Here is an 18,311-nt window from a genome sequence, read left to right as displayed (position 1 = left end):
GACTAAAGTTTACTTGTCAACCACTGGCCCTGCGGCAGGTAGCTAATCAGTTGTCTGTTGAGCTCTGTTCTTCACCCACCACAGTGGGGCGCATAGAAAAATCATAAAACATAGTGAGGGACCTGAGAATCCAGCTGGGATGACAAATCTAATACACAGAAAATTTAAGTATAAATACTCCTAATCTGCAACCATAATACACCCGTGGGTTACTGAATACAGACTGAAGACCACTTGTAGTTAATTAGCCCAGTTAGCCTAATACCACTCTGCAGGATATAACAAACTGTCATCCAAAACTGTGTAGGGGAGAAAATCTCCATCTGCCACTCCTGTAGCAAGGTTATGAAATCAAACTCTCCTAGCTGGCAAAAGGCTTCCCTTTTTGGATAGATGCCATCCCAGACTTTTATTTAAAGTTCAGTGATCCAGGCCAATTCATGTCACGAATTCCACGGAACATTTGGTCTTTTGTGGTAGCCTTAAAGTTTCCAATCCTTTTGATAACTCGTGACTATATAACATACTATAGTTTGCATCTTGTATTTCAGTAGCGTTGCTACTCCATTTGGTTTTTATTTCTATTCTATCCTGAATCTCTTTTTAAAAATAGCTCTGATAATGTTAATCATCCCAGGGTCTTTTTTTTTTTTTTCCTCCTTAACTTACTAAACCGCAGCTTTATTGCTTCTGCCCTTAGTTTTTCTTAAAAGTGATCTTGACAATGTGTAAGCTTAAATTTTGCCTTCATTATAATATATTATCCTCAGTGCAGTTGTACATTTCTGACTTTTTTTATTCTCCTGAGCTTCAAAGGAATAATTGTGTGTGTGTCTATTTTATGCTTTCTCATAGTTTCTCCAAGTACCTTCTACTTTTCTTTTACTTTTATTTTTTGTCATCTCTTCCTATAATAAACATCAACAGCAAAACAGATTAAATAATTAACAAATATGTGATTTTTCTATAGGGACAATATATTTCCCTTGATTACAATCACTAAAATTTTATGGGCATCTAATATGGATTGCTGCTTTCTTTTGTTTTCACCATGGAGATTTTCATTATTATTTGTTTTGTCAACCTTAAAAGTAAACAGCCAATTATTTTACCAGCAAATATTTGGGTTTTTTTTGTTTTGTTTTGTTTTGTTTTGTTTCCCTGGAATAGCAGAGGAATTGCAATTCAGGACATGCAAACTATGGCAAACCATAGGCAAGCCTGGAGATCAACAGAGAGGACTGTCCCTTTACTGAGAAAAGAAGAAAGATGGGAGGGCTGCTTTGAATTAAAAGCTTGTTGAAGGAAAGTGAGAGTTCAGGGTGGTGATGGCTTCTCATTGGCTGAGTTGTTGTATTTTCTTATTTGCTGAGCTTGTTGCGGAACTGGGAGAAAATTTTCCTTTCTCCTGCGGGGGTAGTAAAGTAAGCTTCTATCCAGTTGGGAATCCAAAGTATGTCTCTTCCTGTTGGGATCTGTCACTGGCTGAGGGCAGGGTGTGAGAGCTCCTCCTTCTGATCTCCCCATTCCAATTTAAATGAGGTTTTCTTTATTCAGTTTTACAGCTTATTTTAAGAAAATATGCATCCCTTATTTTCACAGGTAAAAAGATGGCCTATCAGAAGGTCAATGCAGATCAAAGAGCACCAGGACATTCACAGTACTTAGACAATGATGACCTTCAAGCCACCGCCCTTGACTTAGAGTGGGACATGGAAAAGGAACTGGAGGAGCCTGGTTTTGACCAGTTCCAACTAGATAGTGCTGAGAATCAGAACCTGGAGAATCCAGAGACTGCAGATCTCAATCTTGATTCCATTCAACCAGCAACTTCACCCAAAGGAAGGTTTCAGAGACTTCAGGAAGAGTCTGACTGTGTTACCCGTTATACAAGATCTGCACCAAAGAACAACCCCTGCAACTTTTGCCGCCTTTTAAAGATACTTTGCACAGCCACCATTTTATTTATTTTTGGGATTTTGATAGGCTATTATGCACATAAAAAGTGCCCTCCAAATGCTACATCTTCAGCAACGCTTGATCTTCAGCTATACCAAGAGATTCTCGAGACAATCCAAGCAGAAGATATTAAGAAGTCTTTCAGGTAGGTGGAGAAGAAATGGATGTTGGTGGGATGAATATCCTGGGAAAGATGTCTCACAGGGAGTATTGAGTTGGTGATTTTGCCATGGTTTCAGGTTGGTCCAGCAAGCTGAGCAACAAAACTTGCCAACACAACCTTCACAGAAAGGGTGCACATTTCAGATTTATGATACTCAAATAGAAATTTATGATGCTGTTTTATTAATTGATAATAAGAACCGCAACTACTGTGGAGATTAAAAGAGTCCAGGTATTGCATATTCTCCCTCTTGGGAAGCCCAGGTAGGCCAAATTGAGATGCAAAGACAGCTGGATATATGTGTAATAAAAACCAGGGCATTAGCCATATGATTGAAAATTTTAATGACACCAGAATGAAATAAACCACTTTTGTGGGCTGAAGTAACTGTCTCTTATGGTTAGGAGCTAAGATAAGCACTGATAGTATTTGGTTTCCTGCATCCTTGGGCTTCTCAGTGAGCACATTTTTATTGAAAAACATTGGGTTCCATATATCAGGCAGTTCTGAAAGTTCATTTGTCTCTCTAGGGTAAGTTTGCACATGACCTCTCTAGCCAGAATGTGTTGATTTTTAAGCTAAATGATAAGAAAATATTCTTTAACTGGCATTAATTCTGAGTTCTTGGGAAAAGTTTCACTACTGCCGTATAACCAGCAGGTAACTTGAAACTTTTGTTGAGTTGTAAAGTGTTTGCTAGTTTACATTTTTAGTGAAATGAAGAACTGGAATAGAAGCTTTCCGATGTATTTTCCATATAGGCCAAGAAAGGATAGTCCTAAGTGAATCATGGGTAGATGAAAGAGAGGGATACTACTTCCCCAGGATATTCTTCCTGGATTACACTGACTCATTACTGCCAAGGTGTTGTCATGTGTGCATTTCTAGGGATCTTCTAGGGGGCATACCCACTGAAAATGTATCATTGAATCTATGTGCTGAAATGTCATATGTATTGATGTTGGTGAGTTATTCTCTTCCTAAAGATCTCATCTGAATGACTAATTGCAATTTGTTTCCTAGACCTTCTGTGTCTGCTATTCACTGTTGCATAGGCATGTAATATGCAGGTAATAAGAACTTTCCATTATATTTCTCTATGTAAAATTGTTTCTATAGAATTGAGCTGAGAGATATGCCATTACTTATAACGCGGTCAGGATCTAACAGACAACAGAAAACTCTCTGAATATTTAAAGCAGAGGGCATTGAAAGGAGAGAAATTATTCCATCAAAGATAAAATCTGAGAGGGCGGTCAGGACAGTGAGGCAGCCCAAAGATAAAAGCCATTACTAAGCCTAGGCTGGAGAGACAAGGGGGGCTGGGGTAACTTGGTGGAAGCTGGAGCTTTCTGTATACACAAGGGCAGGGGGTTGGAGATGTAGCCTCAGCTACTGAAGGCAGAGAGAAAGTAAGAAGTACCACAACTTCTCCCTTTCTCCGGTTCTGCAGTATCCTACTGGTTGTCCCACTGGCCGACCCCAGCAGGGGTTCTGCTGACTCAGAGCCTGGGAAACTCTTTCTGAAGGGTTCAGCTCCCTGGAGCAGGGGGAGGGGTTTATATGCCTTTGTTTACTCACTAGCCTACGTATTTATTTTCTTTCTCTGGCTTTCTTTGCTTTATCCCCCCCCCCCCAGCATTGTAGACAACTTTAAAAACTGATTTATGTCCTTTTTGCAAATAGGCAGCTGGTTCTAAATTTCTAAATGTATAATTAAATACAAATATTCATTATTTTCCTCAGAATTGGAGTTGCATGACAGTAAGGCATATATTCTCCTCTTAAACTTGAAAATCAACAAAATATATATTTCAAAGCTAGCTACAAAAATATAACCACTAGCAATTATATTGCCAGGCGGTATTCAGTGGTTGAACACATATTCCCAATTGTACTCCATCAAATGCCACATATTTTTCTTTATTGAGATAAGAGATTTTTCTTTAATCAATATTTTGGTACAAATATGTTTACAGTAACTTTCTCCAAATAACATCTCCTCATCCAAAAACAACCTTTTCCCTAAGAGTCATGTTAACAACGTGGCTTCTTACGAGTTCCTGCGTTTACTAAGTCATCATAGCATTAACTCTGTATGTCACAGGTCCCTTCCTACTGCTACTTTTCATCTACTTGTGATCAGTTTTGAGCTCCTATTGGTCCCCTGTTTTTTTGTGCATCAGTTGTTCTCTCTCTTCTCTACTGGTTTTCCACCTCTGCCCATGCTCTAAGACCATGTCAGTTCTTTCCAAACATCCAAAGATGGTGCAATAGAAAAGATATTAAAAAAAAAAAAAAAAAAAAAAAAAAAAAAAAAGATTAGATTACAGACTCCATGAGGGAATGGGCCAAATTTGCTTGAAGCAGACATTGAATAAGTATTGTTCTAAGGGAAGAAATGAATGCCTCAATATGTGAGAAATAGATCTGTGTTTAATTGATCAATTATATTATGTATTTTAAAAATCATTTGACTTGCCATTTATGTTTTTCATATTATCATTATATTCAAAACATTAGTAATATATTACCAACTTATATTATAAAATATATTTATGTTATATAATTATAGTTATTCAGAGGATATGCTATTTTCTGATTTAAAAAACAACAACTAATTTCAAAACCAGGTACTGTAAAAATGTTAAAGTACACTGTTGATGTCTCAGTGAAAGCTGAGGCTTGAAGACAATTGGTAATGTGTTCCTAATTAGGACCACAATGCAGAACTTGGGGGTGGGGAGGGTGGTGTAATTCTCTGAGATGATCACTCAGTTTTAACCTATGAAAGGTTGGAGAAGCTAAGAAATAGAGAAGTGGATAAAGAGGACTTTTCTTTTTTTTCTTTTCTTTTTCCTTTGTTTTTTTTTTTTTTTTTTTTTTTTTTGAGATAGCTGCTGGTTGTGTTAAGTCCCAATTTCTTCTCAAGAAGCAAGCTTCAAGTCCAGTGAAAAAAAAAAGGATTTAATAGAACTACTTAGAAGAACTTGATAGTTGCCGCACATGGAGTGCCTGATTCTGACCTGAGAAATCTAAGTGTAAAGATATAGACTGGTTAGTTGCTGATAAAAGTACAAAAAAAGAGGTTTTGGGTGGCCTATAGCAAAGTTTGCTTCTATGGACTCTATCCAGGCAGATGGACAGACAGACAGAGAATATGAATATGAATGAATGGGAGAGAAAGGATCACTAGGATTGTGTCCCTGCACCGCCCCCTACCTGCCATTCATATGTTGTGATCCTGATGGTCAACATGATGGTATTAGGAGATGGGGCCTCTGGAGGTGCCTAGGTCATGAGGTGTATCTCTCACAAATAAGACTAGTGATCTTATAAAAGGAGGCCCCACAGAGCTCCCTAGTTCTACCATGTGAGGACACAGTGCGGAGGCATTCTTTATGAACCAGGAAGAGGAACCTCACCAGCCACTGAATCTGCCTGTGGTATGATCTTAGACTTCCCAGCCTCAGAGCTGTCAGAAATGTTTATAAGCCAATCAGTCTGTGGTACTTTGTTACAGAAGCCCAAACAGACTGGGGGTTGGGGGGAGGAGAGATGTGGAAGGGAGGTATCTTACTAATAAAGCTTCCTGGATGGCTAAAAAGAACTTCTCAGACAGAGCTAGAAGTATGGGGCTGTGGAAGGAGTAAGTATTGGAGCTGGAGGAGAATGCATTACCCACATCAAAGGAAGGTCAGAAGTCCCCAGGTGTGGGATGAATGGATCTCCAAAGAACCCACAAGGGAGATACAAGAGGAAAATTCAGCTGACAACTCCAGCTAGATTCAGAAGTACCATGCCAGTTCATGAGAGTATCTGTCAAGTGAGAACTTTTGTTCCCACTTTACCTATTCTCACTTGCTCTGTTTCAGCCCTGAAATTAGAGACTCGGAAAGCAAAGAACTGCTCTTCCTTCTTTGACTTCAGGGCTTCCAGTTTAAAGATGGTCACAAGTGGGGAAAAGTTCAAAGTTCTGACTATTAAATGACACTGAACATTTTAATTACTCACTAGAGGAACTCAAGTCACATAACAGTCATCAAGATTAACGGAGTTTTATTTTTGTATGTTTTTGTTTTGTTTTGTTTTAATGTAGGAATAGGAAAAACAAAACAAAACTAGCCCAAATGAATAAATGTAAATGGAAGAGAAGAAAAGTGCTTTATTATTCCATTCCCTGACTTAAAAGTTTTCTAACGTACAGGTTACACATGGGCTATTTTTATGTTTAGTATTATAGAAAAGTACTATTTGAATGATTCATAGAGAATCATTGATAGACATATTGACTGTATATCCTAATTTAAGAACCTAATTACCCCATAATAAAGCCCACATAATACACTAACTGAAGCCAATTACTTGGTATGTTGACCAAAAAAAAAGAAAACCAATCAGAAGTTTAGTTACACTTGATCCCATTTGTAGACATGGTCAAGATTAGCCTAAGAATATGAAGACCATGTTAGTGCATGTGTAAATGTATGTGTGTGTGTATTAATCTAATATGATTCTCTCAGTCACTTCTGTCTATGTGTAACTTGTTGCTATTTGAAAAAATGCCTTCACTTTTTTACATTATTGGTTTATTTCTTCCATGTATCTTCTGTGTTATCCAACAGGGTATATTCAGATATATAGCAGATATATTCTGATAGGTCACAATCAAAATAGGCCATTAAAAGTTGGGTTTTTTTGTATGCTTTTGGTGCCTTGGAACAGTAACCACTTAGATAATGCAAGTTTATTGTAAACCTCAAAAGAGAAGGCTGGGCCCATACAATAATCTATGAATAGGAATTGTTCACTTGATCAGGCCTTATTCATAGAGAATCTGGATCCAGTCCACTCCAGGGACCTCAATATCCCTACTCCTCTGATTTTCATTGAAGTGTTGAGACACTGAAGTGACTTAACTCCCTTCCCATCTGTACTACTTTTTGTTTGCCTTATTTTTTTTTTCTTCTCCCAACACCAACTGCTATCTCCCAGTGTATGATTCTACCATTCCTATTCCCCAGAATGAAATATTATTTTGAGGACCAGAGGCATTTGTGACTTTGTGTCAAGTGTTTATCCCTGATCTAATCAGCTTTGGCCAGTTGGGATGCTGGCCACCTGGTATAAAACATGTTAACCTAGAGCTGTTGAGAGAACTCTTAACTTAGAAGAAGCTTCAGTGTGACAGGTATAATGTTTTATATATGTTACATAATGAATTCACTGAGCCTTTATCACATATTTATCATATATATTGTTGAATGAACGATGTGTGTGCATGTGTTGTGTGTTAAAGATCACAAGCACATTGCTGAATAAAGTGTGTTAAAAACTTCAAACTTTAGTTACCAAATATAATACTATAATAATAAAATATTTGAAATGGATGCACTATGAGGTTTAGTATACTTTTGAACGCAGGAGTGTGTTGACTTTTGACAGCTATAGATGCTGTGAAATGGTGAGAAAGAAAACATGTGCTCTATCTTAATTATGGCTAACATGGCATTTTTTGTTCTTTTTTAAATGGAAAGAATATTGCTATTTTTCTTACTTACAAGTAAAATATATAGAGAAAATTAGAATTAATAAAGTAAAAACCACCCATACGCCTATCACCCTCTTTCATCATTTTCTTTCTTTTCCAATCAATAACCAAAATTGTATTATAACACATATATTCCTTTGATATCTGCTTTAGAATGTTTTTTACCTACAATATATTTAGAACCATTTTTCAAGCCAATAAATATAGATTTAAATCATTATATTAAAATACTGCTGGTATTCCATTATATAGAAGTCATGAATTTATTGAACCTGTTTCTTATAAATGGACATTTCAGTTGTCTCTACAAACATTCTTGTACATAGTCTTTGCTTCTTTAATTATTCTTTTCTGATAGATTCCTGGAAACGAATCACAAATTCAGGGAGTTTAAATTTGTTTAGTTATTTGCTTTGTCTTGACAAATTGCTTTTCAGAGCTGCCAACCTTCCAGTCCTTTATTTGTTTTGATAGGTCAAAAATAATGTTGACAAACTTTTTGTATCTTAACTGACCATTTGCATTTCTTCTTGCATGTATGGACTACTTTTTAAAGAATTTCCTATGGTTTTATAAGTTCATTCCATGGCCTTACAGGTTGAGAAACTTAAAATATTATAATAGTAAAATAGTCTGTTACTTTTTGTATGGTACCCCATCTCTCTGGATTTTATTTGGGAGATACAATTATTAAAAAATAAAGTGAACAATAAGCTATCTAGGGTTTATCTCTTTTTAAATGCCTGCATTATCAGGACAGAGGCAGTATTTTCATCTCTGGCTTGGTACAAGCAATTAAGCATGAGTTAAGTTATGCTGTGAAATGATCTTGACAAACATAACAAAACACCATATTTTTTTTAGCTGATAATGAACTCTTCAAAATAGGGTAGGAAATGCAAATTTTCTTCAGCTGTATCTTGATGAACAAGACCTCGTCTGAAAACCTAGGTAGTATTCAATATTGTTTCATATGTTTTACATTTTAGTAATTACTTGATATAATAACTGAAATGGATTCTCAAAGCTAGTGTTCTCTTCTGAAATATACTTTTAAAAATCATCTACTGCTTTGTTGCTTCATTTCCTCCTCCCTCCCCTTCTTTTTCTTCTTTCTCCTTTTCCTCCTCCTTCAGTGCCTTTTGGTAACAATAGTATATTTAGTTAATAACACATGTAACTTCAGTGGTACCTTTCATAGGACCAATTAAACTTTGCCATTGACACTATTTGGTTATGTTACCTGGCTTTAATGACATTGAACTAAAGGAGTGGCGAATTTGCTGCACGCATACTGCCACTTTCTGTTGTATGCCCCTTCTGTGTCTGTGATAGCCATAACCCTCTTTTTCATTGTGCCCAGACCTTGCCTCAGAGTCTTCCTCAACACAACACTCTTGGCAGCCCTTATTAATTGACCAGAGGCGCATAGGAGGATTTGCCATTCTTGTCCTATGTTAGCCCTATCCTGGATCACATCTTAAGAATTAGTTCATTTAACTTGTACGAATGAATTTCTCTTGGAAGGGGAAAGCACATACTTTTATCAGGCCAGCTAACTGCAGCAAGAACTCTAGACTCATAGCTTCCCTATACTTCCACGGAGTCTAAAATCTTAGAACCCTGCTTGTTAGCATCTACTGTATTCTGATGATACCTTCTTATGCTAAGTAGATCACCTGAAAGAAGAAAATCTCTGTTCAAGCTCTCTAGAAATAAAACCTATAAATCTCTCTTCCACCTAAATCATTGTTCACCTGCCTGCACTTACCATCCCTTGACCTAAGATAGTAAACAGTAGTGCTGCTTCTCTGTCCCGTTCTTTTAACCCAGACACTAAATTTGTTTACTTGTTATAATATTATTGTCTTTCCTGTGCTCACAGTGTGTTTTCATTTTGTCATCCTTCCCTTTCCACATCTGTCCCTCATGATTTCCTCCTTCCGTTTAAGAGTGCTGTGGTCCCTTTACTAAGGAATGTATGATTGATCTGGTTTCCTGTTTAACAAAGCTGACGACTACACATTCTCTTCAGTTTTAAATGAGGGAGGCAAGGTAGTCCTCACCTAAAGAAAAGCTGGCAGTGGAGTTCATGGAGGCCCACGGACAGTTTATGGTTTTCAGAGCATTAGAAAGACTCCTTTAAATCCATAATTTTTCTTTCTTCTGACGCTGCAGGACTCTCTCTTTTGCTGGTATGCTTTTGCACAAATGCAAGGCTTGATGATGGTGATGCTGTCAGTAACTGTTCTCCTCTAGTCTCCAGCTGCACTTTCCAGCCATCTGTCTGTCTTTCTTTGCCGTGTATTATTTTTTTGGTCTCTGTTTTCCATGCCCTTCGTGTTTTTTTGTTCCTCATCAATTTCAGTATCAGAATGAGAGCAGGAAGGTTGGGGGAAATGAAGAAGGCGATATAGCAACTGGCACTTTAACTGGAGAAAAACATGTAAATGTATAACAAAAGTACACATAATTCAATTTATGCAAATGATAACAGAATGAATTTAACAGTAATAGGGTGACAGTTCCTAAAGGAAGTAATTAGCTATTCTATCATTGATCTCTCCAGATAACTAATGTACATTGTCTTAAATTTAATTACACAAAGAATACATAGTATAAGATTTACTTAATTATGCATAGTATTTTATTGCTCTGGACTTTAGATAAAGTAACTGCTTCACTCAGAGTTTCTCAGGGTTATGCTGAATGACATTAATTCTCTAACTGACTGGCTGAGCAGACCGATGAAAGCTGTGCTCTCCACAACCCTTAGGCATTTGACCAGAGCAAGAGCAGTACCTACCGCAAGATCAATCAGGGTTACTGACAGCGGCTGTGGTCTGCAGTGAGTGACCTTATCAATCCTGACCTGTTCAGATGCTAGGCATCCTTTGAGGTCTGGCTCATGTTCTTTTCGATCTCCTACCAGTCAAGTTCTCTCTTTCCTAGTAACTTGCAGAGTTTCGGCTTTTGTTTTTTATTTTTTTCTTTTTGTTGGCGTGAATCACTTTCTGCTTTGCAGTGGAGAAAGAACTATGTGAGTCTGGCACAGTACTCGAGTCACAGCATGCAAATACTCAGTACATCTTTACTGTGGGAGAGTATGGACCAGAATATCTAGACATTCTTGATAAAAACTTCACTTGCATGTGGTTTCTTTTTTTTTTTTCTTTCTTCTTCTTCTTTCCTTTTCTTTCCTTTTCCTCTAGAAAAAGTATATATATTTCTGGCTATTGATCTATATTATTGGAATTTGAAATTAAAATCATATATGTGACTTTAGATATATAATGTAATGTGTATATATTATGTATATATAATATATTATGGTGTATATATAATATATTATGGCATATACACACACACAAATGACTTTGGTTTCTGAGCATATTTTATCTACATTGTCATAGTCTGTGCTAATTTTTTTAAAATTTTGATGGTAGAGGATATTCTTTTCCCTTATGTAAACATATGCTGGATATCTACTATTTTCCAGGCACTCTGCCAGTCACTCTACATTTTTAAATGATATTCTGCTTAATGTAGAGAACATTCTTTTGCTATCAAGAAGAGTGAAAGTAAAAATTTCACAAAAAAGGTAATTTCTTTAATCACAGGTTTTGTCTCCACAAAGTAGATCCCCTCACAGGTCTTTTTATGCTCTGCCAGGAAGGGGTTGTCTTAGTCTAGGGCCAGTTTTGCCAGAAGGTTTGCTTTCTTCCCTGTTTTCCTGCTGTTTTGCTCTCTCTGTCCCTCCTCCCTCCCCATCCCTTTCCCACCTTCCTTTCCAGGCACACACATTTTTTTTTTAATCCCCAAAGTTACATACTAAGATTAGGTTACTTAACTTCCTAGTAAATACTTGTCCTTTTCTTTTTTTTTATTTTTATTTTTTTTAAAGATTTTATTTATTTATTTGACAGAGAGAGAGACAGCCAGCGAGAGAGGGAACACAAGCAGGGGGAGTGGGAGAGGAAGAAGCAGGCTCATAGCGGAGGAGCCTGATGTGGGGCTCGATCCCATAACGCCGGGATCACGCCCTGAGCCAAAGGCAGGCGCTAAACCGCTGTGCCACCCAGGCGCCCCTACTTGTCCTTTTCTTAACCTTTTTACTGAATCTATCTGATGTAAAGCATCAGGACTATGTTAAATTGTTAAGGATCAAAATGAAGATATTTTAGCTTTTCAGATTTGATTTTTGTTGCATTCTTAGTGGGAAGAATATATTTTACATAATGAAAGGACTCTTTTGCAGTGACTATATTCTATGGTCAATGAAATATTTCCATCAAATATATCAAGGTCATCTGTGCTTACTGGCTGCGTGTCCTGAAAATGGCTTAACCGTAAGACTTGTCACAGCTTTCTTATATCTTTCCTGCATTGACTATAATATGCTTTTTCATCCGTTCACTTCTTGATCTTATCCATTCCAAAAAAGGAAAAAGATCAGTCAGATGTAGTACAAGGGAAAAACAAACCCTTTTCTTTGAGGATAAAGTATGTCAGTTTCCTGTGGATTCACTTGACTTCCCGGCATCTAGCGATAGAAAAGTTGGTAATGATCACATTTAGTAGAGTGAAGTATAAGTTAAACACAGAAAAGTTGGGAACTGATTACATACGTCTCTCTTTCATGTTCCTTTTTAATGTCAATGAAATCAAGAGCCAAACTGCCGACATGGCCCTTTGAGATATGCAATTTGAAAATCTGAATCCATGCTTTAGAAATTAAGCAAAATGCTCAAAAATTGCAGATAAAAGTATCAATCCTATAGTTTCATCAGGGTGGCTACAGGGGAAATTTAAATGAAAATGTATGTGAAAATAGATGATTTATGCATATTTACCAAATCAAATTAAGTACTTTATTACAGTCACTTAAAATTTTTTTCAAATAGATGTTTCTAGCTGATAGGAGAGAAAGTAAAGTTGTCTAGTAAATCAAACACCTAAAAAGGGGTGATGAAAACTTGTTCCTCATTGCCTTTATCCTGGGAAACTATCACAGAATGGATAGATAAGTTTATTTTCCAAATTTTAGATGGTTGTAACTACAGTGTAATTGTTAATTTTATGTGTCAACTTGGCTAGACCACAATGCACAGATGTTTGGTCAAACATTATTCTAGATATTTCTGCAGAAGGAATTTTTTTTTTTTTAAGATTTTATTTATTTATTTGTCAGAGAGAGCGTGCAAGCAGGGGGAGTTGCAGGCAGAGGGAGAAGCAGGCTCACTGAGCAAGGAGGCTGATGTAGGGCTAGATCCCATGACCCTCGGATCATGACCTGAGCTGAAGGCAGACACTTAACCGACTGAGCCACCCAGGCATCCCTGCAGAAGGTATTTTTTAAATGAAATTAACATTTAAATCAGATTTTGAGTAAGACAGATTACCTTCACTATGGTAATTAATGGGTGAGTCTCATCCAATCAGCTGAAGGCCTTAATAGAAAAATACTTAGGTCTCAGAAAGGGGAGGGAATTCTACTATCAAAATGCCTTTGAACTTGAATTGCAGCTCTTCCCTGGGACTCCAGCCTCCTGGTCTGCCCCACAAATTTTGGATCTGTTACGTTTCTACAGTTGTGTAAGCTAGTTCCTTAAAATAATCTCTCTCTCTCTCTCTCTCTCTATGTACATCTTGTTGGTTTTCTTTCTCTGGAGAATACTAAGTAATAATACAGATTTAGGGAGCTTGAATAAACCAATATAATTTGGCTTTTGTGTTGTTTGTTTGTTTTTCCTGTAGAATAATTTAGTCAGCCTTTAGGATTAAACTGATCAATATGGAAAATTGTTACTGATATGAAAAAAAATAGTGCCCATCATTATCCTTATTTCATTATTAAATTTCATATCTTATTTTTAGTGTAATACTATTAAACTTATGGAAGGATGAAATTTGCAATTATATTCTGTATGTATAACAGGTATTTCAAATATTTTATTAAAGATTTTAATTTTATTCAGTTTGTGGCTTCAGAAATGTAATCAACTCCCCAAGCAAAAATGCACTTTCCAAATTTTATAACGTGTCATTCTTATCTGGGGGGAAAAAAGGCATTCAACTTCCCTTCCCTTTCATTATAACTGGAGCAAATATATTAAATTTTATATGCCTGATTTGGGAAATCAGTTTCTGTCTTCGATAACTGATTGTGTGTTATAGCTAGGTCCTTTACAAATGAAGTGCACTTCTATTGCTTAAAAATTGCTTTCCTGTGCAACATGATGTAGTAATGAATTAAATCCAAATGAGCCTTATATTCACAATGTCATAATATGTAACTCGTCCCCTGTGGAACTTTTTTATTATCTAATACAAGACAAGCTAATGTCTTCCCCTCATGGCTCACTTCTCAGAAGGCTATGCAGCTTTCAGTATTAGAAAGAAAGAAAGAAAACTATGATTTGAGATCAAATTACCTTTTTATAAACTCTCTAAATCACAGAGAGCACCTTAACATGTCCCAAAATATGCAAATCAAATTCTGATAGAACAAGAAACAAAAGGAGTAGTTCCAATTCTATGGAGTACATTTCTATCTGTGAGAGAAAAATGAAGCTGAACATTTTTCTTTGAACAGAACTGTGTGCAGGTGGTTTTTACCTTCAATAAAAATAAAATAAGTGTGGGCGTTTTCTCTCTATTTCTTCACTTGGTTTCATCATATTAGCTATTCTGTAGGGAGCAACTTGTAAGATCAGCTTGTACCAATATTGTAGTTCAAGCTGCTACATAGATTCTAAAGCTCTAATTTATTAGCCTGATAATTTTTGTAATTCGACGAAACGTCAGATATTCCCTTATTACAGCTGCCTTAGGTGTGTCTTGGTGGCACACTGGAATTTGACTATTTCAAAAGGTATCTTACTGTTTCATAGAAGCAACAAGCAGAGGGAGAAAAATGTTTATTTCAGTCCAGTGGTGCAGCCAAGATAAATTGGCTCAGGTTTTCATAGGCTGCTACTTCTTGTGGTCTACTGTGGGGTGGTTTTTTGGTTTTGTTTTCCTTGGCTGGGACCCTAGCCGACTTTTTCTGCATCTTGCTCTGTGAACCTTCACTGGATCTCAGTCAGTTGCTGCTGGCATAACGTGCTCAAGATCGAAGCCTTCCTTTATTCTAAGTAGATAAACTATATTTCTATAAGATGGCTTTCTCCTGGTTTAATTTTTAAATTATGTTTCAGTCAAATAATTAAAATCATACACAAGAAGCACATTATCTATATAGAAAATTATTAGGGAGTTAAGGGCAATATCAAAACTGTGCATTGTTACATGGAAAGGAGACATCTCAACTTTCTAATTGAAGGGTTTGTATTGTTCTTAGTCAAATTTATATTCCATTTTTAAAATACTGCCTTAGCCTACAATCACAAGACTTAATTCAAGGTGGCTTTTAACACGGTGCATTTATTCATATATGTACTTATTTATTTAATGAATATGTATTCCAGGCCTACTGAGTGCTGGGCTGGAGACAAAGCAATGAGCAAGACATGCAAGATACCTGCATTTGTAGTGTTTATATTCCTACTGGAATGTCCACATTGAAGCAATGGGAACATACTTGTATATGTAAAGTATAGTGACACAAAGTTACACATTGTGGTAAGTAGAAAGGGAGGGAGGGGGAGAGAGAGAGATTGACTTTAACTTGCAATGGTCAGTTCAATTTCAAATGGATACTTACTGGGTTCCGGGAGAACTGATCAATCCCTCTGTACCTCTAACCCAAGCTGCCTGGGGAACTGCAGGGTTGCTCTGGGGACTGCCATAGAGCTTTTCTCACTAGTAATTTATGTACTTTTTGCTGCTACCTTGGCAAACAACAACCCACACACACACACACACACACACACACACACAGTAACAAACAAACAAACCCACTTCTAAAGAGTGAGCTCAGCAGGAAGCAACAGGTGGGAGGGGATGGTGAGCTTTGACCATTCTTGAATTTCTATTCATTTGCAATATTCAACATGGAATTTAATTTGCAAGTAAGAAACCCTATGCTTCATGGCTGCACCTCTTTAAAATTATTGAAGATAGAATAACTTACTTAGAGTTCTGCTTTTCTTCTCAAAATAGCCTCATTTCTAAAGATTGCCTCTTATCTCCTAGGTTTTTGTGTTGTTGTTGTTGTTTTCATAAATTTCACATTACATACAGAACTGGTATGGTATAAGTAGTAAGATAAAAATCTTTCTTATAGCTCAGTGTTATTCTGAAATAACCATTCTAAGGATGATATGTTAATCTTGGATTCTTGTGTTCTTAGTTCTTGTTTAAACAGTGGCAATCTTTTGAAAGAGTTGCAGTTTGCTAATTATATGCAATTATGGTCTGACACCCAGTGGTGCATGTTAACTTTTTAAGACTGCAGGCAATATCAGTGAAGAGAGTTGCTTTACACACTTGAAAGTTAAACAAAAATATCCACGTTTGTTTTGTTTTTTGTTTTTGTTTTTAACATCTACTTGTAGTGCCATTTCATTCTGTCAATGGATAGGGACCCAGGATTGGAAGGTGCTCTTCAATAGCCTTTTTCAGTTGCCCTTTTGGCAGGAAATGTGGAGAAGTTGAGACCACAGGATTTGAGGAGGCTTAAGGCAGGGGTTCTAAGAAAGCGATACCTGTGTGGCAATCACAATGGTAGAGAATATAGTGATTGTTGTTCATGGTTCTGGAAATAACTTTTTCCCCCCTGTGCTGGGAATAGGGAAAAATTGAGTGACAGGAAATACTGATAATAAGCATTGTTACAATAATCTTTAAGCAGGGAAAAGGAATTGGGCATTGTGAGTAAATGTCACTTGGAAAATAATTTGCTAATTGGCTGGAGAAAAAAGCTGTGAAAATGACACAGGATGATTAAAAAATTAGGAAAGCTAGACAACAATTGGGGGTGAGAGAAACAAGATGACAATCAAAATGAATTAAGTTTTTCTTCTGCCTGTTGATTTAAGAAAGGGCTTCTGGATTAGAAACCTGGGTTAGAAAGTAATCAATAAAGGCAATACTACTGTGAGAATCCAGTCTAGAAAATTCTTAGAAGGGAAGAAAAGGTGCTACAGCATAAACTAATGAGAGAAGGAGTCAACCATAGAGCAGTGGAGAAATGTCTTCTTAACTGTTCAGATCTGAGAGGTCTTCTTCCCATATTGTGTGAGAGCTGTGTACAAGCCCTGGGAAAAAGGAGATGATTTGCCGGGTATGTTGATCCAGCCTGAGTCCAAGTCTTGGAAGCGAAGTAAGCATGTGAAGAGGAATCCAGAGAAAGCTGCAAAACTTAGCAGAAAACCAAGCACACAGTAGCTCTCACTTGACCTTGCAAGGTTGCCCGGGACTTTCCAGAATCTATGCCTAAACTGCATACTCAATGTTTGATAGAGGTCAAATGGTAGTTTTCTGCAGATTCAACTATTTAATACAACTCTGTCATGGGAGTATTTATGTCTAGTGCTTCCGAAATTCCCCCAAGTGCAGGGAAATAGGAATATGCCCCTAGAGCTATTGTTGACATTATATACCAACTCAGGCGCTACACTAGTGATCTAGGTATCACCCTACAATGCCTTGTAGGCAGCTACAAGAGTGTCTTTGGGAAAATAAAATAATAAAGACTTGGTTTCCATCTGCTCCCAGATTAGTTTCACCCTGAAGCTGTTCTCACACCTCTGCTGTGGTCCACAGATAACTTGAGCACAGGTGACTTCCTACAACATCGGATCCTATTTCTTGTGATTCAGTGCTGCCGCCTCCTCTGGTCAGGCAGTTGGGGAAACACAAATTAGGGTCATTTCACCCATATCATTATTACCTGCAGTGCCAAGACTGCATTTCTCTAACGAGCACATCTTGTTCTTTTGAAGATTTGAAGTCAAGGGAATTTATATCACAGCAACTCACGCCACTTTGAAATGATGTGAAATCAGTCTGGTTGGGATCAAATCCCTGCTCCACTCTACCCAGCTGTATGATCGTGAGCAATTTCTTAAACTTATGATGACACAGTTTCCTCATTTATAAAATGTAGGTAATAATAGTCTGATCTTCATATAAATGCATAAAAAGTACTTAGGACATAGCATGTAAGAAACAATATTATCTGTTATTTATTATGTTACTGTTATTTTTGTTAGTAAAAGGTCTTTAACATCCCCCAGTGGCAATTTCTCATTGACCACCCTGCTTCATAAGCTGGTTTCTTGGAATGTGGCCCAGCCCTTGTCTCTTCCATTTCTCCCCTGTCTTCTCTCAACTTTACTCTCTTCTTCCCCAAGTTCATGTTGCTATTTATTTTTTTCTGGTCGTCTTCCAAGGTATGCCGTTAGTCCTACTTTCCATATTCAAGTATTTTCCTAAACAAAGTTCTCTCTCTGAGGATTTTGATGTCAGCCAAAATAATGCTTGTTTTTTGTACCAAATGCACAATCATATCTATAAAGTAAACTTCTATTGTACCTTACAAATACATTTAAATATCTCGGGTTTCAACTCACACTGAGGAAAAATTCAACCACCTTAGTGCAAGTTACATTCCTTTATTTTGACACAATACAGCAGGAAACAGATAAGGAACAGAAGTCCGTTCTTATTTTTTGTTGTTGTTGTTAGGGTTTT

General features: G+C 37.0%; 1 protein-coding gene across 2 annotated transcripts in view; it reads left to right on the top strand.

The window, feature by feature from the left end:
- The window catches only part of NAALADL2 (N-acetylated alpha-linked acidic dipeptidase like 2), a 1,239,935-nt gene that overhangs the window by 591,946 nt on the left and 629,678 nt on the right, over positions 1–18,311 (top strand). The window contains exon 3 of one of the 2 annotated variants that reach the window (XM_008705318.2): positions 1,603–2,104. In XM_008705318.2, coding sequence (XP_008703540.2) covers positions 1,611–2,104 — 494 coding nt within the window. In that variant the 5' untranslated portion in view covers positions 1,603–1,610. Of the gene's footprint in view, positions 1–1,359; positions 2,105–18,311 lie in introns of those variants that run through there. The other variant, XM_008705320.2, reaches the window with a different exon arrangement.

This window comes from Ursus maritimus, unplaced genomic scaffold (genome assembly GCF_017311325.1).
Source record: "Ursus maritimus isolate PB19 unplaced genomic scaffold, ASM1731132v1 scaffold_4, whole genome shotgun sequence".
Taxonomy (NCBI): domain Eukaryota; kingdom Metazoa; phylum Chordata; class Mammalia; order Carnivora; family Ursidae; genus Ursus; species Ursus maritimus.
This window is presented reverse-complemented; position numbering and strand designations above follow the sequence as displayed.